The 19,471-nt window shown below is 55.6% G+C and overlaps 1 protein-coding gene across 5 annotated transcripts in view; it reads left to right on the top strand.

Annotated features, from left to right (window-relative positions):
• Positions 1-19,471, top strand: part of PDE2A (phosphodiesterase 2A) — a 95,241-nt gene that overhangs the window by 18,634 nt on the left and 57,136 nt on the right. For 4 of the 5 annotated variants that reach the window (XM_053203643.1, XM_053203642.1, XM_027039749.2 and 1 more), the window contains exon 2: positions 9,371-9,443. In XM_053203643.1, coding sequence (XP_053059618.1) covers positions 9,371-9,443 — 73 coding nt within the window. Of the gene's footprint in view, positions 1-9,077; positions 9,097-9,370; positions 9,444-19,471 lie in introns of those variants that run through there. The other variant, XM_053203644.1, reaches the window with a different exon arrangement.

Raw genomic sequence — 19,471 nt, 5'->3', positions numbered from 1 at the left:
AGAGGGGGAGAGAGAAAGAGAGATTAGTACCTGACACCTGACGGAGGCACTGTTACCCATTCTGACATTGGGGGAGGGTGTCTGGTGCCAGGAGGAGTGGTGGCCAGAGCCGGGCTTGAGACCTTCCCCCCCCCCCCTGGGAGGGGCCGCTGAGCAGGTCTGGATCGCACCCCCCTTCCTGGAGCAGCTGCCTCCGACCTGGCAGAGAGGTTTCCACCAGGCCCTCCAACTTGTACTGGCCCCACGAGACCTGGGGTCAGGCCGTAGTTCGGGCGCTGGCTGGCTGGTGGTGATTAGTCGGGGTGAGTCACTCGCCTTTTGGGGGCCTCAGTCTTCTCTGTAACAGGTTCCGGTGAACATCAAGTGAGATGTCGCCTGTTAAATGCCTGCCACTTCCCTCTCCCCAAGGAGCCGGGCCACTTTGGGTTCCCCGGAGTCTGCCTTCCCTAGTCACACCCCGGAGAGAGACAGGTATGGGCCGTGGAGCAGATGCTGTCTGCTCCACCCGTGGGTCCCCAGCGCCGGGACACAGGGTTATTGAGGAAGGAAATGAAGGGGGTCCCATCTTAGGTTCTGTCATCTTCTTCACTCTGGTGGGGGGACACGTGTGCCTCTCCGTACTGACTGTATGTCCATGGGTAACCAAGGAGTGGTCAGGTGAGGGTGGGGAGGAGGTCTGGACTGGGATTCCCAGGGCCTGCCTTCCTAGCGTTTCACACGGTGCCTCACTGGCTGATCTTGGGCAAGACCTGTCCCTGGAGGGTTAGAGAGACATGGGAACTCTGACCAGCCTCCTTCTTGAGGGTCCAGACGACTCTGTTCCGCAGGAGAGGCTGGGTGGTGGGGTGGTGGTACAAAGCTGGTGAGGCCCATGCCATGGATGGGCAGACCCAGGAAGAGGGGCCAGCTCAGGACTCCTGTGACTTTGGTGCCCTTGTCCTCATACTGCCCCTCCTGCCTCTCCATTTGTAGTCCTCTTTTCCTTTATTATCTGACTCTATATTGCCTCCTGCCTCAGGCTTATCTCCTCCTGTCACGCATCCATCCATCTCTGTCATTCCCTGCGGCTCCCTCCTGCTCTCTGGCACACTGGCTCCCTTCCCCAGGAGTCAGGCCTGTCTGGGAGTCAGTCTTTTCTTGCCAACTGTCTAAGTAAGTGGTCTCTGTGACTCTGACCAGCTCTTGTCTTCTTCCACCTTCCCACATCTTCCTTTCTCAGAGACAGTGTCTCTGCCTTTCACTGTCTCTGGACTCCCTTTGTCTCTGCAAGTTTCTCTCTGCCCTTACTTCTGGGTCTCTGTTCTTTAGAGCCCACGTGGTCCAGCCCCTGCGCCTCCTTCCTTGCATGCCCAGCCAGGGCAACAGTTCCAGCCCTCCTGCCTGGAGAACGGAGTAGCCTACGCCCCCTCTTTTGCTGGCTGCCTTGGAAGCCCCTGACAATGCCCTCCGCCCCGCCCTGCTGGGCCCGTTGCTAAGCCTTGGGCAGGCAGCACCTGGCTTCCATAGCGACGGGTGCTTAGAAACGAAACGCCACATCTCCCGGTCCCACTACGGAGTCTTTGCGGATCGAGCGCTTTTCGATCAATCAGGACAGGAAATGTGGCTGGCTCTAGGCTACCTCCAGCTTGGGGAGGCGAGAGGAGAAGTAGCCACAGTCTCTGCCTTCTGGAGCTTGAGGCGGGCAGTGAGGCCCTGGGCCAAGGAGGGAGCCGGGAAGGAGGCCCCCTGGGCTTTTCTCAGGAGTCAGCCTGCTACTGGGAGGCATTGGGTTTGCCAAGGGCCCTGTTTGGATTACTGTTCTACTATTTCTAGCTATGTGACTTTAGACAAATGACCTCATGACCCGGGACCTCAGTTTTATCAACTGTAAAGTTGGGCTAGTAATATCATGAGGATTAAATGAGAGAATCAACCAGGTGGGCCTGGCTTTTAAAAGGTAGTCCTTGATGGCAGTCCCCTCCATTTCTCTTTAAAGTTGTCTGAGATTTAATTAGCAGAGAGGAGGGTGATGCACAGTGCTGTTAGCAAAAAGGTGGAGGCTGGAATGCACCTCACAAATGCAGGGGTTCGCTGGGGCCGTCTCTCTTACCTGGTATTCAGAGAGACTCAAGCCCGCACACCATCAGGCTCTGAGGGGTGTGGAAACCCTGGTGGAGTCCTGGCTTGTCAGGCAGTTAGAATAATAGAATCCTGGACTCCTACATTCTCAGGACTCCAGGCTCTTGCGTTCATAGAATATAAGAAGCATAAACTCTTGGAATAAAGGGACATTATAATAGAGGCTTGATTTTCTTAGAACACAAAGCTCTGCGAGTTCTTGGAACCTCAAAGCCATAGATAGGGGCCTCCCTCCCTGATGGTTTCTGAGCTGGCAGGGAGTTTTCAGAGCCTGGGGCCTTGGGTCCCTGTTACTTAGACTTTCTTGTGCCTCATTATCCCTCAGGGGCTTGGCTCTGAGCTGTCCTGGTGTGTGTGTACGTGTATGTGTACGTGTGTGTGTGTGTGTGTGTGTGTGTGTGTGTATTGGGGGCTGGGGTCAGTGATCGACTGCACCCTGACGCACCTCTGGAGCAGGGCCAGCCCAGGAATAGCTGACAGAGGAAAGCTGGGCTGCAGCTGTTCAGGCGGGGCTGGGTGGGAGTCTGGGCAGCCACCCTTGGCTGAGGACCAGTTTGCCCTCCCTCATCCACCCAGCCTGCAAGCCAGGGCTCGGGAGGAAGCGTCTCTATGTGCCACTCCTAGGGCTGGAGTCAGAGCACCCCTCATGGTCCTGCAGACTGGAAGGCAGGAGGCTCCAGTGAGAGGAGGAGATGGGGTGTGGGTAGGGGCATGGGGGATGAGAGGAGGGGGCTCAGTATGGGGGATGGAGCTTAATGAAGGGCCAAGGCTTCAGCGAGGAGGGTGGAAGTTCAGTGAGGGGGGATGGGACTCAGTGGAGGTTGCTAGAGAGTTTCTTGGCAATGCATTGTCTCTGCACCACCCCAGGCTCCCGAGGATGGTGGTTGGCAGTAGGGGAGACCGAGCACCTTAAAACCACTCCCTTTTCCCTAGGGTAGGCTGAGAGCCAAGAGCTCCTTTTCCCACCTCGACCCAAAGCTGGGGAGGTTGGTAGAGCTGCTGAGAAAGCTGGGATCTGCCTCTCCTTTTGCTCATCTTCCTTCCTGGTTTCCATGGGAATCGTGGCTCGGGATGATCAGGGTTTAATAGGATGGTGCTGTGGGAGGAGTCAGCATCAGGCAGAGCCATCCATCCCACACGGGAAGGGGTTGGCTGCTAAGAAAGTGAGCTCCCTGTCTCTGGGAGTGTGCAAGCAGAGGCTGGATCACCAGTCAAGGTGACTTTAGAAAGGGGCTCAGATGAGGGAAGGCGATTGGGAGGCCTCTTCCCTGGGACACGTAGGCTTTGTGTGATTGGCCCAGGTGGCCCCACGTTCCAGATATCCCTGTGCCTTATTGAGGGGGTCATGATGCCTTGGGATCTGCCCCCCAGACCTATCCCACACCCCTGCTCTCTGTGCCTGGCCCTGAGCTGGACATACACACACGAAGCTGAATCAGACCCAGTCTCTTCCTGGAGGGGCAGCGGGTCTGATCGGGGAGGCACACAAGAAAATAAACACAGTTGGGTAAATCTTACATAATGGGGCAGACCAGGCTGGAAGGAAGATTCTATCATTTATTTGTATGGTCAATAGATGTCTTTTTGAGCAATTCTTCTGGGTTGAGCCTTCTTCTAGGTGCTAGGGTCACAGCGATGAACAAAACACAAAGAGCCCTGTCCCCTGGAGTTGACAGCATAGTGGAGAGGCCGACTACCTACCTGGCAAAGCGCGGAGTGATGGGGAGTGCTGGTTGGTGGATGGATCTGTGGAATCCTCATGGATCCCATGAGGAGTGGCCAGAAGGCAGTGTAGGTGTGGCCTGAAAGGAAGTTTGTTGGTGGTATAGGTTAAGGGCTTTGAACAGCTCCAGCTTTATCCTGCAGGCAATTGCAAACTCTGTGAATGTGTGTGAGGCTGAAGAAAAGATGACCCCAGCAGGTTTGGAGCTCGGGGAGGAGGCACAGTGGTCCCCCTAGGGCAGACTTGTCCCCCTGTGCTTCTGTGTATAAGAGTTGTGTGAACACGTTTCCAGGTATAGGAGTATGTGTTTGTGTGTAAGAGGACGTCCTCTATGGGAGGACGACGACTGTGTATGGTGGCCTGGGGCAGCCTTGTGTGGTGGAAGGATCTTGGGGTTTGCAGATGATAAGGAGCAGATAACCAAGGCTTAACATGTGCCAACGCCTGAGTCCCGTGGACCTCAGCCTGGCTGTGAGCTGACAGGTCCTGGACTAGTCTGGACCAGAATGCTATGGATTCCCTTACCCCTCTAGGGTCGTGGACCTGGCCACCTGCTGCTGACAAGATAAATGTGCATACAAATGACATGGAAATGGACGAGACCTGTGGATGACCCACCCCTATTCCCACATCCCCTGGGCTTGAGTTACTCAACCTGTGCTCTTCCCCCCTCAGCTGCTGCTGGGCCTCTGGGAACAGGTCCTGCCCACCCAAAGCCAAAATCCATATTTCCCCAATAAGTGCCTATGGCCAGATCATTTCTCTGTGAGGGCTACCCCCACATCTGGGGCCACAGCCAGAGCTGATCCAGGCTAGTGGCCATGGCGGCACCTCCTTTGGGTGTGAATTTGAATATATACATACTCATGCATTTGCACACACAGTCACACACGAATGCACATATTTGCCATACCTGGACCCGTGTGCACACCTACAGCTATTCACACATATCTGCAAGTGTGCATACACACACACACCTGTGTGCACACACATATGCATATGCACATTCCATAGATGTACACACACACAAATTTAGCTATACTGTAAAAGTATCACACATCCTCACAAAGAAATAAACTTACAAACCTCTAGTCATACCCTCTCCTGCCTTTATCCACACCATGCTCACAGTCCTGGGTGCAAGGCCTTACCCACCTGTGCACACACACACGGCTACCGAAGGGTGGTCTATACCCATGCTCTCTCCAGGGCTGAAGCATTGAGGACAGGCTGTAGATGGACACAGAACCCAGAGAGATGTCAGATTCCTCCAGGACGCTTCTTGGATTGTCCCTTTGCAGGGCCCCTAGGATGGAAGAGCCCTCTGTCAGTCTGTGGGCTCCACACCCCAAGTCATACTCTGACTGAGTCATACACTCTCTCCTGAGGAGCCTCCCATACTGAGATCTGGTCCTTGTTCATAGTCCTTGGGTCTGGCATGCCCAGGCAGGCCTGCCTGCCCAAGAAAGCTGCCTTGTACCCAGCTAGGCCTACCTGGATCCTGCCTCCTTCCACCTGATCTGCCTGAGCCCTCAACGAGAACCAGGCCAACTTCTATAGTTGCTGAGGAGTCTGAGGACAGAGAGGGCCAGAAGTTTGCCTGCGGTCACCCAGTATGTCAAGGCAGGGTGCAGATTCGAACCTGGGCTTCCAGGAGTATGACCGTGGTTAACAGTGACAGGATAAATGCATGTCAGGCACCAGACAGGCTTATGGAAGTAAGACAGGTGGGCATGGGGGATGAGAGCAGATGTGGGGTCTACTGGGTGTCTGCTGGTGCCACTCTGTCACCTGGAGAGATGGCGAACAGGAAGTCTGCTCTCCCAGCCTGGATGAGGAAGTGCTTTGTGAGCACCGTGGCCCACAGGAGTGTCATTATTATTGGGAACAACAGAGGGCTGGTTTCTGGACAGGGCCTGAGGTCTGGTAGGCCTGGTACCCAGGTTGACAGGCTGTCAGCTGACTCACCTTTTCCTAAAATACTCAGTAGCTGGGCCACTGGGCAGTTATAGCGGCCGGTAAGGTGGGGAGACAAAAGGAAGTGTCTAGAGGGGCTGGGCCAGGCATTCCTGGGGCTGGGTTTTCTTGTGGCGGGCTGGGTTTTCTTGTGGCAGAGATGGGCAGAGGGTTCAGGGACTGGGAGCATAGGACTCTCAGTCACTGCATCGTTGGGGACAAAAGGAGAGGTAGGAAAATCTGTTCTTCTCACATGCCTTTCCTCAAGATAAGGAGCATGAATTTAGGACACAGATTGGAGCCAGATGGTCTGAGTTTGAATTTTGGCTCCATTACTTACTAGCTGTGTGACTGTGGACAAATTACTTGGTCTCTCTGTGCCTCAGTTTTCCATACGTATAAAATGTGGCTAATAATAGATCCAACTTTATACTGTTGTTGAGAAGGTGAAATGTGAGGCACATAGTAAGGGCTCAATAAATGTTAAAGCCCCTCGGACACAGAGGCCCCCAGCTCCAGATATACACACTCAGCCTTTTAGGGGCCAGCTGTGGCCGTCGATTCCACGGGACTGATGTCAGCCAGGAACAAGATACATCTAATCCAGGGTTCTCAAACCTGGCAGCAAATTAGAATCACCTGGGAACATTTAAAAATATCTGGGATGGGGGAGTCCCAGGCATGAGCAAGGGTGAGAACCTAACATAGAATCACAGAACATAGACCTGGAAGACAGGGACCTATAGGGGAGCGGAGGAGCCCTAGCTTTGGAGGAAGGGTCACTTCCTGGCAAGGAGCGTTTGCGCATGGCCTGTCATTCTGGCATCTCAAAGAGCCTTGACTTCCTCTTCTGGGAGGGGGCTGGATGGAGAATTTCAAGGATCACATCGGGGGGATGTTTTTGAAAGAATCTCTGTATCCTGCCAAACATCGAAAGAAAAAAATGTTTGTTTATTGAATCTAGTGTATTAACATTTCACAGATGGGAAAAATGAGGTCCAGAGATGTTCAGTGTCCTGCTCAGAATCACACAGCAAGTCTGTGGCAGAGTTAGGACTGAAACCCTTGGAGGAATGGTTGAATCTGAAGGATGGATGCAAAATGAATCTCTCTGAGTTGAGGGAGACGTAGAGCATGTCCCTGGGGCTCCAGCCACTGAGCTGCAGTGTAAGATAACCAAGTAAGATTTAAGAAATAACTTGTCATGAGGTGAGTGCTGTGGAGGTCCTGCTTAGAGCTGAGAGCCCAAGAGATGGTGGCTATGCCAGGCCAGGGTTGGCTCTTGACTGCAGGGTGTGAGATGTCTTCAGAACAAATAGGTCTGGCCAGTGGCCTTAACAGACAGCTCCTGGGTACCTGTGTCCCATCCAGGCTATAATAGCCCGGGATTGACAGGTACTCAGGATTTGCCAAGAGATTTGTGCACTGGGCTCAGACTCGGTGCTTAGAATAGCCCTTACATCGGTCACCCCCCTTTATAGAGCAGGAAACTGAGGCCAAAAAAGGAAGGGAGGCCCTTTTCTGGGTCAGAACCTTTACACCATCTTAGCCCATGTAGTTTTCTACAGTGCTAAAAAGTAGGCCACATTGCCCCTAATTTGAAGGTGAAGTAAAATACATCAACTGGGCCTGGATCACTTAGTGACAGAAAAGCTTCCCACTCCTCCCCATGTCCCCAGACATGATTCCCAGGAAAAACTCAAGAAGGGGACCCAGAGGACTAAGGTAGCATCAAGGGAAGGTCTCCTAGAGGAGGTGTCCACCTAAATGATAAACAGGTGGACAGGATCTGGTGGGCATTGGGGTAGGGTGGCATGGGTAAAGATCTGGAGGTGAGAATGAGTCAGTCACTCATTTGCGTAGAGGAGGAAGTATAAATTTAAGAAATGGTGGTGAGAGGGTCAAAGCTGGGTAAATAAATCAGGGCTAAGTTATAGAGGGTCTGCCATGTCAGGCTGAGGATTTGGGCTTTATTGTGTTTGTGGTAGGGAGTCTTTAAAGGTGTCTGAGCAGAGGCAGAAGCACGTGCAGAGCTGCGCCTCGGAAACAGAGGTGGGAGAAATCCGGGTTTGGAGGGCCTCCTCCTGAGCTGATGGCACAGCCAGGGCTCCGCCCAGCCTGTGTGCCAGGTGCCTGGACTGTGTCCAGGACTGGGCTCAGTGACTCAACGTTGAGGAAATCACTCCCCAGGGAGAAAGGGCCCAGATGAATCAGCCCAGTGAGGGGAGGCTGGGGGCTCACTGAGTCACCCTCCAAGTGGGGAAGAGGGGTGTTGCAGAGAAAGGGGCCAGCATTGCAGCGGTCAGGATTCAGGTCAGTCCATAGCAAGGGCTGTCGGGAGACTGGCTGACTTCCCACCATTGTTGGGGTTGACTGTCCTGGCAGTCTTGTGAAAGAGATGGGATAACTGAGGCCCACAAACGGGAGGGAATCTGACCAAGGTCAAGCAGTAAGTCGCCGGCAAAGGCATGGCATGATCCAAAGCGCACCCTCTAGTCCAGACACGTCCTACCACCCCAGCGGATCTCATGCTAAATGGAGGCGAGGAACTAGTGGGTCCAGGCAGGGAGCTGGCCCAGGTGATCCTTCCTCCCTCTGCCCGCCCCCATTTCCCTCGCCCCGCAGATGGCAAATAGGCCCAGGCGGCGCTGCCGCGAAAGGACAGCAGGGGGCGTAGAAGCGTCACGGCTGCCGCAGGCGCCTGAGCACAGAGGCCGCGCTGCGGTGAACTGCGCTCCGGACGCGCGGGTCCCACCGCCGAACTGTGAACTGTGTGGCCCTGGGGCCTGCACCATCTCCGGCTTCCGGGGACGCCAACGCAGACCTGCCCGTCCGGTGCTGGGGGCCCGGCGCCCCTACCCCGCACTCAGGAGTGGTGCGCCTGCCCGTGTGTGCGCTCGTGTGTCCGTGCGCACGTGTCCCCTGCACAGATTGGCTATTGCCCCCCACGCCTGCCCGTCGCTGGGCGACCTCTAAAATTCTCCCCGACTTCCCCATTTCTCCTGAAGAGTCAGCCCGCGGCTCCTGGCATCGGGTCAGCGGCCCCTAGCCCCCTATCCCCCGCCTCTCCGCCCCTCCCGTCACTGCGCTGGTCTCTGGCTTGGAGCTCTGGCCGGGCCCCAGGACTTTCTAAGTGGGGGAAGAGGATGTGATCTGAAGAGAGAGGTTCTGAGAGACGAGGTAGCGACAGTAGGGGCGAGGGGCCAGAGAAGGGAGCGGAGGCTGAGAACCGGCTACCTGGTGGGAGATCCTAATAGCGGACAAGCTGGAAGAGTCTTGAGAGCAGAGAGAGAAGGGAGGTGAGAGCTGGGGTGGGGGGGCCCAGGGGGGTCCGCACGTCCGACTAGCCGAGAGGTGCAGCCCGCGGTGGCGGGAGGGTAGGCGGGGCTGCGCGGTCGGGGGCGGGGAGTGGGCGGGCCGGGGCGGGGCCGGGGCGGACCCTCGCGCGGACCCGGCGGAGCTGTCGCGGACGCGCTGACCGAGCGCAGCGGCCGGGCCGGCGGGCGGGCGGGCGGCTGCGAGCATGGTCCTGGTGTTGCACCACATCCTCATCGCTGTTGTCCAATTCCTCAGGCGGGGCCAGCAGGTCTTCCTCAAGCCGGACGAGCCGCCGCCGCCGCCGCAGCCATGCGCCGACAGCCTGCAGGTAGGGGGGCCCCCAGCACTGGGCACGAGGAGGACGGGGTGCCGGGCGAGCGCCTGGCTGGGTCCTCCACGGAGAGTGCAGGCGCCGGCTCCGTGGTCCACTATGCCCCTGAACCCTCCTCAAGGTGGGGCCCCCTCCCCTAGCTCTGAATTCCACTCCTGTGCTGGGACTGCAGCCCATACCCGGAGCCCTTGAATCCCCAGCTCCCGGAGCCCTTGAATCCCCAGCTCACAGTTGAAACCTCACCCCAGACTCTGATCCCCTTTCGGATCTGGGACTCCACTCCAAGCACTGAACTCCCAGTAGGGAGTTCACAGAAGGACCCCAGCCGGGCGCCAGTCCCCACCGAGAGCTCTTTAAACCTGGAACCCCTTGCCTCCCAGATCAACGGATGACCCCTGCCCCAATCCCCAAACACCCACTATATATATATTTCAGACTCCGGGTACACCCATAACACCTGAACCCTCAGCTTTCAGCCAGGACTCCCCCTCAGTGCTGGAGCCTCACCCCAAGCCCTGAACCTCTACTCCACAGCCTCGTCTGTGCCCCCATCCAGATTCCCACTCCAGCATCTGGACTTTGATCCTCACCTGGGACCCTACCCCAGGGTCAAAACACAGCTTTTCCTCATAGCTTGTCTCCTTCTCTGCAGGACCCCCTCCCACCTGCCTCCTGCTTTCCTTCCCTCCCTCCCTTCTGTATAGGAGGTCCCCTAGTCTCTTAGGGGTCTCACCCTCTCCTCTTGTTTCTCTCCAGGTGTGGTAGTCCCACTTTATTCTCTGGTTTCTCCCCTGGCTTCTCCGAGTCCTTCTGGGCCTCCTCTCTCTCTGCCCCTCCATGTCTCTTTCTTGGTCCCCTCTGCCCTGTTCATCTTTCTCAGTTTGTCCCCTCTATTTCTCTAGGTCTCTGTCTTTGTTCTAGGGTCTCACTCTGTGATCATCCCCTCCCCCTATATCTGCCTCTGCTTTCCAGTGAGGAAGGGGCAGGCTCAGAGTGCTGGGCTGGTGTCTGCAGGACCTCCACTTGCCCCATGTTGTCAGGCATGGCATGGTGTGGGCGCTCGTAGAAGGGGCTAAACATGGAGGGTACAGCCTTTGGGTGGTGCCCAGGGATCTAAGGTGGGTGGGGATTGTGCAGTGGCACTGGGGTTCATAACTTGTAAACCCCCCATCCCCACTGTCCTGGTCTTGACTGGGAGCAGCTGGGGGTGTGGGATTGGAGAGAGGGGAGTAGACTGCAATCTGGTGTCAGTTACCTGTGGTGGGAGGGTTCCAGGACTGGGTGAGTCTGAGATGTATGTATTTGTGTAGGATGGCCCACGTTGCATGTGTTGGGTGTGCCTTGTGTGTGATCATGTGTGATGTGTCATGTAATATTGTGTGTGGCACCACCAGGGGGATTATTTGGGGGGGGGGTTGTGGGGGCTTATGGTGAGTGTGAAGATTGTGAGTGTGTGTCATTGCATGCCGTGCATGGCTAGGATGGTTGCGTTGTGAGTGTGGAGTGGTGCCGTGTGCATGAGTGTTGTATGTGTAGGGGACATGTGTGTATGTGGTGTGTCTGTCTCCGTGGGGTGGAGTTGATGTAGGGGCAGCCTGCCTGGGGGATTGTGTGTGTGGTTGCGTATGTTATTGGCTCTTGTGTGTATCCCAGAAGAGCCACTGTGGGGGCCTGATGAAGGGGTTTCATTGGACGTCGTGGTGGAGGGGAGTGGGGGTGGGGGAGTTGTGTGTGCCCGAGTGTGTTTGCAGCCTAGGTGGCTTAGACTCTCTGTGGTACATCCTAGGCTTGCTTGGGAAATGTATTAGGACCTGTGTGTTGGTGTTTGAGCATCATATGTCCGTGTGATGGCTGTTTGTGCAACTCTGGGTAGGGGAGAGTGCAGCAGCCAGGGCCGAGGAGTCCCAGGCAAGGGGCTGGTTGACTAAGTGTGTGTATGTGTGTGTGTGTGTGTGTGTGTGTGTGCGCCCACATGCACATGGGGGGGAGGAGGCAATGTGCAGGCAGGATTGTGTATGCCGAGGGGCTGTGTGTGGCCACAAACATGTGACATTAGGCGTGCACATTATCTATGCAGGGTGTGTCTCGTCTAGATGGTGTGTGTGTTGAATTTAATTGGACGTGTGTGTGTGCCTGTGGTTGGGGAGGTGAGTGTGGGGTGTGTGAGGTGCATGGTGGGAGGTTGAGTGTGAGTGTGGTGTGAGGTGTGGGTGTGTGAGCTGTGTGACTTTTCAGTGTGACGCGTGGATTATGTGATCTTTTCTCCCTGTGAGCTGTTTATGTGTGGTGTGTGGTGAGGAGTGTGGAAAGGGTGTCCAGTGAGCTAGCGATGTGCATGTGGGGTGAGGCAGTGTTAAGGTCTGTGGAATGTGCTGCAGGGGGTAAGGAAGTGTGTGCACACGGTGTGTGGGGTGAGGGACGAGGCAGTCAATGTTTGGGGCATGGGGGATACAGCAGGTGTCCCATAAATGTTCGTGGAAGGGTGTGCGTGTGTGTGCAGGGAGGGCTTGGCTGCCATCTTGTCCTTGCTCCCCTCCCAGTTAGGTCCCCAGAGATGCCCAGTGACGTCCTCTCATGGCCCACCCCAAGCTAAGCTGCCTCTACCCTTTGCCCTTCATCCTCCTCACTTTGACCAAGGCCTTTGTCTTGGGTTTCCGGCTGAGCAGGCGCTGGACAGGCAGGCGGCGGGTGATGTTGTGGTCTGGGAAACTTTGTTCTTTTCCTCTTGGTCTGTGTCGTGTTTTGGGCTGGGATATGAGGAGGGCGGGGAGAGGATGCACGTGTTGCAGGGTCACTGTGTTTACTACCACCTCACAATGCTCCACAGCGGGGAGGGGTTAAGGCACAGGCCGTGAGGCCCGGGTGGTATCCCCAGTGGTGCCTTCTTGGCTCAAGAGCAGGCTTGAGGGGCGCCTGAGTGGCTCTGTCGGTTAAGAATCTGACTTTGACTCAGGTCGTGATCTCACAGTTCGTGGGTTAAAGCCCTGCGTCGGGCTCTGGGCTGACAGCTCGGAGCCTGGAGCCTGCTTCTGATTCTATGTGTGTGTCTCTCTCTGCCCCTCCCCTGCTTGCACTCTGTCTCTGTCCCTCTCTCTGAAAAATAAATAAACATTAAAGAAATAAAAAAAGAGCGGGCTTGGGCCAGGAATGGTTTCTGGGTGAGTTTGCCACCATGAGGGATTAGTCCCATGGGTGGCCCAGTACCCCTTCTGGCTCACGTGTCTCCAGGATGCTGAGCAGTCAGGGGCCCTCTTCTGCCTGCCAGCCTGTCCCTCTTCCCTTCTCTGTGTGGCCCTCAGGGAGTGTCCCTACTGGGCTGGGGGTCAACCAGGAAGGCCTCAATGTATCTCCTTTTGTTGACCTCCCATCTGACAGGAGGAAGAGTCCCTGCCCTCAGAGAGACCCTTATCTGAGAAAGGAAGCCTGGTGACACTTTGGGGACTCTCTAGTCTGATAGGGGAGATGCCAGTCAGGAGGAGGACCCAGGTCATACCCTTCAGAGAAAGCAATGGGGAAACCTTAGTGGGCAGCCTGCTGACAGGTATTTGAGAGGATGAAAGGCCAGGGCTCCTGGCAGTTGGAAGGCACAGAGACTACCAGAGTCAGTCAGGGGAGGTGGCTGGGGGCAGCGCCCCAGCATCACCCTCCAAAAGGCTCTCTGTGGTGAGTGGGCTTAATAAGCTGGGCCTTGATGGGGGTGTTGAGTAGGCAGAGAAATGTGGCCTGGGGCCGAGGAAGATTCTCAACTGGAAAATTCAACTGGAAAAACACATCTTGACCACATTTGATCCTTCCCAAGCAATACTGTCTAGCCTTGGATGGCCATCCCTGGGCCTCCAGCCTTCTCGAGCTTTCACATCACCTCTTCCCTTCCCCTTGTCTTTGGCCAGAATGATCGTCATCGTCATCATCATCTTTTAGGCAGCTCTTTCCAGATTCCAACCTCCTTTCACAGAAGTCTCATCTAACAGATTGACTCATTCACTTGTCTAAAGCATCTATTGTGCACCTGCTACACACTAGGCAGGCACTTAAGTGCTGGGGTCACAGCAGTGACCAAACAGGCTTCCTGGGGCTCCTGTGTCCTTTGCCTGAGAAAACCCATCTTCCCAACTCGGCCACACTGTCGGCCCCTTAGGCTCTGGGCACATGACCCTCCCTCCTGTGTTACCCTGGCCTGATGTACACTTGATTCTGTGAGGCTCCAGGTGTGCACCCCATGGTGTTGGGCTCACTGGAATGCGAGCTCTTCAGAAGCTGGGCCAGGTCTGCCCATCCCGCGTGTCCTGAGCTGGGCTCAGCACAGTCCAGATGGCCACATCGATCATCAGATGTCCGTATACCCTTGTGGGGTTGGCAGCCCATGTGCCGTCCAGAAAAACCGAGGCCCAGAGCAGGGAGGGGATTTTAGGAAGTCTCCTTCTTAGACCCTCCTATTGCCAGTGTTCTCAGAGACCAGAGAGGTCGGGTGATTTGTCCAGGTTTCACAGCAAGGTGACAGAACACAGCAATTTTCTATTTCCCAGAAAGCAGCTCTACTGGTCAGCAGGCTGGACTCCAGCCCCAGCACCATGCAGCTCCCTGGCTGGCCTCCGTGCTGCCTGTGGCGGGTGAACGATTATTAATGACCCCCCTGGCAAGGAGACAGGAAACGTTTCCCAGCCACAGCTGGGGACATGCTCCCTGCCAGCCCCAGCCATCCATACCCACCCCGGCCCTGGTGTCAGCACGGATGTTATCTCCATTCTGCCCCAGCCTTCCTCGCTCCTCCTGCCCATCCGCCTCCCGCATCCTTTTCCTCTCAGAGCTAAAGGACAAGAAGAGACAGACCTTTCTGAACAACATCTCTGTCTCACCACTTTCTCCAACTTGATTCATCTCCACCTTCTTCCCTGCCCCAGACCAGCCAGAAGCAGCCCCTTCTCCTGGAAGCCTTCTCTGAATGCACCTGTAGGCCCTCCAGCAACCCTGGCCTGGACCCTGGCTGCTTCATTTCCCTCACTGCAGACTTCGCTCCCACTCTGATAGCCCTGGGTCTGGGCTGGGGACTTCCTGTGGCCTGTCCTCAATTGTTGTCTTAAGACTGACACTTTCGGGGCGCCTGGGTGGCTCAGTCGGTTGAGCGTCTGACTTCAGGTCAGGTCATGATCTCACAGTTCATGAGTGCAAGCCCCGCATCCGGCTCTGTGCTGACAGCTCAGAGCCTGGAGCCTGTTTCAGATTCTGTGTCTCCCTCTCTCTCTGCCCCTCCCCACTCATGCTCTGTCTCTCTCTGTCTCTAAAAAATGAATAAACGTTAAAAAAATTAAAAAAAAAAAAAGACTGACACTTTAAAGGGGCACCTGGGTGGCTCAGTCAGTTAAGCTTCCAGCTTTGGCTCAGGTCATGATCTCACAGTCCATCAGTTCAAGCCCCATATCGGGCTCTGTGCTGACAACTCAGAGCCTGGAGCCTGCTTTGGATTCCTTGTCTCCCTCTCTCTCTGCCCCTCCCCTGCTCATGCTCTGTCTCTCTGTATCTAAAAAATACATAGAATAAATGTTAGAATAAATGTTAAAAAATTAAAAAAAAAAAAAGACTGACACTTGGAGGATCCTCCCGGATGCCTCCTCCAAGAAGTCCCCAGCCCAACCCAGGGACTCTCACTTATCCTAAGCACCCCAGCCTGCCTGTCCATGCCACACACTATATACTGCCAGGCCTTCCTAGGTGGACATTTAGTGAGTACCTACTATGCGTCCAACAGAGAGGGGAGGTAGAAGTGAGCACAGTGTGGACTTTAAAGCTCTGCCACACACTGCCCCATGTCTGAGCAACCATGTGTCTGCCCCATGGCAGGTAAACACACCTAGGTACGAGGGCTGATGGCAGCCAGGTGATGGGGTCGGGGAGGAGGCACAAAGACTGATGCTGGTAGGTGGTGTGGTGAGGGCAGTGCTGGAGAGAAAGTAGGAGGCCATGGTGGGACAGAGCAGCAACCCCTGATTCAGCCCAGAGTAGGAGGGAGGGGCAAGTTGGGGAGCTTCCAGGAGGAAACATATCTAATCTGAGAGTTAAGGGATGAACTAGGAGAAAGTTCTGGACAGAGAGGAGTGAATGGCACACGTGAAGCCTTGCTGGTGACAGACAGAGGGAAGGAAGTGTGGTTCTGTAGTTCTGTGTAGCTGGATCCTGGACTGCCAGGGTGGCCGAGTCCTAGGGTGGGATCTGGTGTGTGTGTGTGTGTGTGTGTGTGAAGCTGGTGACAAGGCTGGTGATGTCTGCAGGGGCCAAATTGTGCAGGACTCCCAAGTGAAGGGATTTATGGACTTTTTCCAGAAGGAACTGGGCACTAGGTGGGGAGTTGAAAGCAGGGCAGGGACTGCTCAGACCTGCTTATTAGGAAACCTGGGCCATGGCTGGAGAGCACACGGAAGGGGTGCGGCAGAAGGCTGGGCTGGCCTTGCTGGAGGCTGGTGCAGTGTGGTCCAGAGAAGGGCGAGGAGGCATGGGCAGGAAGATGGCCAGGATGGAGGAGACAGACCTTCGAGGGGTGAAGAGGGAGCCGCTCAGCTATGGAGGTAGAAAGAGAGGGAGCACCTCCCTGCATGTCTGGTTGGGCTCCCGAGGGAAGACTGGGCGTGAGGGCAGATGCCTGGGCCTGTGTCAGGGTCCTCTAAGGACTGAAAGGTCTCAGGAAGGTCTCCCAGGTCAGGAGCTTGGAGGCTAAGCAGAGACCAGGAGACCTGGCCCCCACTCAGAGCTGCAGCATCCTCTCCAGGAGTGTGGGGACTCGGGAACTGCCCTGGGCAAAGAGTGTTCAGAATTCAAAAATTAAAACAATCTGTGAAACGTAATATTTAATAAAATTCAAATCCAAAACTGTATGAGCACATTCCAAAATGAGTTAAAATGTAAATTTATGAAAATGCTAAACATACTTGATGGTTCTAATATCAAATGTAGGTCTCATTTGCTTCCCTCCACTTCAGATCAGACTCCCCTGAAGCTGCTGCTGCCTCACGGGTGGCCAACAGCCCCCCCTTCCCTCCCCCCCTCCCCCCAGGCTCCCAGTCTTGAGTTCTAGGCACCTCCTCTAGGGAGCCCGCCCTCTGGCTGTTAGCTTCAGGTGGCAGGCCTTTTGCTTTTCCTGTCCTCCACCCTGAGGGAGTTGGCCCCATCTGTGGTTGTCTTTATTTAGGGGGCCCAGGTGTAGACCTAGAGGAGGGATGGGCGAGAGAGTTGCACCCAGATTGGAGGAGGGTGAGGGGGCTGAGAGATACTCAGCTACAGTGCTCAGTGAGGGTGGTGTGGGGACACAGGAGGACTGGGGGAAGGCCAGGAGGGGGCATGAGGGGAAGTGAGCAAAACTCACAGAGCGGCCCCACTCCAGCATAAACACAGCTATTTCCTAATGTAAAAGTGACACCATTTCTGGAACACCCGAATGTTGTGGTCCCGTTTTGCCATCTCAGGAGTGGGCATTGCTTGGCTTGCACTCTCCGGTCATCTTGCACGAGGCCATTTTCTGGGCTGCGTTTTCTCACGGTGGGTGGGGGCGGGGAGCGGGAAGAAGGAAGTAGGGGTAGTATCTCCAAGGAGTGTATGAGCACCAGCTCTAGGGATGCGTGACTCTAAGAATCCGGCAGTGTCAGTTTGTGGGCTTCTAGCCTTCCATGACTCTTAGCTTCCAGACAGAGCTGTGTGCAAGCTGGGTTGTGCGATTCCGACATTCTGCAACTTGAAGTTGCTGAGACTCCAGGAGCCAAATAGGCGGGCATTCTGTGAATCCAGGATTCTAGGATTTGATGACTTGATGATTCAATGATTCTAAATGGGGCTGCTGGGAAGAGCTGCAACCACCTTCCTTGTTAATGTCGATGTTAGGTTATTAAAAACATAAGGAGAAGCAACGGAGACAGCTCAGGATGGAGGGTGGCCCCACCCCCAGTGAGAGGGGAGGAGGGTTGAGCCGGTGTTGGGGGACCCAGACCCCTCTCCACCTGGGTCACATGGGCAGATTCTCCTGCCCCAACAGAAGTGATGTCTGTGCACGTGTGAGATCTGCCACTCCCTAAGCTTGCAGGATAAGGGGTCATTTCCTTCATCCCCCTGCCTCCATCCTTCAACTATTTCGGATTATAGCAGAGAGAGGAGTGCCCTTTCCTCCCAGCACTAAAGTCTCTGGGCAGAAATGTCAACAGACAGAGGAGGAAAGAGAGGCCTGCTTACCACCTACCCCCCTTCCCCACCAACCCTGGCCTGAGGGGGAAAACAGGACATGAACACTTCCTGGACACGGACGTGGAAATGCACGAACACTTGCTTGTGAGGGCCCCAAGTACAAAGGGCCTCCGACTGGGGCAGAGGCCAGGGCAGCCAGAGGAGCAGTGTGGGCATTGGCTGGTGACCCATCAGCACCTCTTGAGCACAGGCCAAGGAGGGAGGACCCTGCTTGTGCCCTGGAGGTGGCTGTGAGAAGAGCTTAAGGAAGGGAGGTCCCAGGCCAAGTCGCCTGGAGATGGATGACCAGTGGGTGCTCCCTTGTGGCACAGGCCGGGCGGCTTGCTGCCTCTTGGCTTCTGCACTTGTCTCAGCACCTGTGCCAGAGTTGGGTGGGGGGGGGGGGATCCCCTAGGCAGGAGAGAAGTATCTTTGGCCTCTAGAGAGCTCGCTCCGACTGGGTTCCTCAGAAGCCTGGTGCCGCTGCAGGAGTCCCAGCATGGTGGGCTCAAAGATCAGGTGAGGGAGACCAGGAGCTGGCCCAGGTCGCACAGCAGAGCAGGACCTGAAACCCAGCTTCCTGACTCCCAGTCCTGGGTGCTCCCCATTGTCTGCAGCTTCCCCCTTTCCCCTGTAACTCCTGGGGAACAAGAGCTGAGGCAGGACTCCTGTTAGGGGGCAGAGCCCTTGTCGATCACTCCTCCATCTTTCTCCTCCCACAGGCCAGAAGGCAGGTAGGGTGGCTGCAGCTGCTCCCTGTCATCCCCAAGGTTCCATTGTCTACCGCATCCTGTCTTGGCCCTGAGGATAGGGTCCCCAGCCACCCGACCCACAGTGAGCCTCCTGGGTGCTCCTGCCCCTTCACTCGGGCTCTCTCCCCACCCTGCAAGTCTCCATCTCTGGCTGGCTGCGTGTGTGTGTCAGCCTCCCTCCAAAGATCGTTAGACTTGGACGGGCCCTAGGAGATCGAGTCCCATGCTTTTATTCTTCAGAAGAGGAAAGTAGCTCAGAGAGGGAAGGTCCTATGCTGGGCCCGCGTCACAGAAGCACACTGCCCTCGGTGTCAGGCGGCTAGGGTGTGAACTGAGGTCATGACCCACAACGGGCTTCTCTTTCAGCCCTGAGTTGTCATCCCTCTTCTTTACTCAGACTACTGTCTTGTCTGCCCCTGTGCCTGCCGCCTAGCTGACCCCTACCTTGGGCAGAACCTGCCCTCGGGACATAGACTGGAGCTCAGGACTCCGTGACTGGGATGACACCCATGCCCACACGGACACACAGACACGTGCAAGTGCATACATGAGAACATATAAGTCCCAGGTGAAAACCTATATCTCATAGTTAGGAGGCTGTTCTGGAACCTGGTGTTCTCTTCTTGTGAGGCACCACACACCTCCTCTAGGAAGCCCTCCAGGACCTCTCTGCATATTGTCTCCATCTCACTAGCCTCTTTATGACAGCTGGGTTCTACGATCCTAGGTTCCTCCACTGTGATCCCAAGGTCATGGGTGAGTCTCCTCCTAGTCCTAAAGCCCCTCCTTCAGTGTCCCTTCCTTCTGTCTCCAAGAGGGGCTCAGCTTCCTGTGGCTGGGTGGGGAGAGCCTTGTGGTCCCCAGAGGACAGTGGGACAATGAGGAGGCCGTGACAGATGAGACATTGTGTCTTCCCCAAAGCAGGCTCCACCCTACCCTAACCTCCTGGCTGGTGTCTGGGGCACAACTCTTAGGACTAGGGTCCTCGTCTGACCCCACAGCCTTGACCTGTCAGCGTAGAGGTCAGAGAATCATAACCACGATCCCACTCAGCAGTTGTCTAACTGGAGG

The sequence above is a fragment of the Acinonyx jubatus genome, chromosome D1 (genome assembly GCF_027475565.1).
Source record: "Acinonyx jubatus isolate Ajub_Pintada_27869175 chromosome D1, VMU_Ajub_asm_v1.0, whole genome shotgun sequence".
Classification (NCBI taxonomy): Eukaryota; Metazoa; Chordata; class Mammalia; order Carnivora; family Felidae; genus Acinonyx; species Acinonyx jubatus.
The sequence above is the reverse complement of the archived record's forward strand: the minus strand, read 5'-3'. Positions and strand labels throughout refer to the sequence as shown.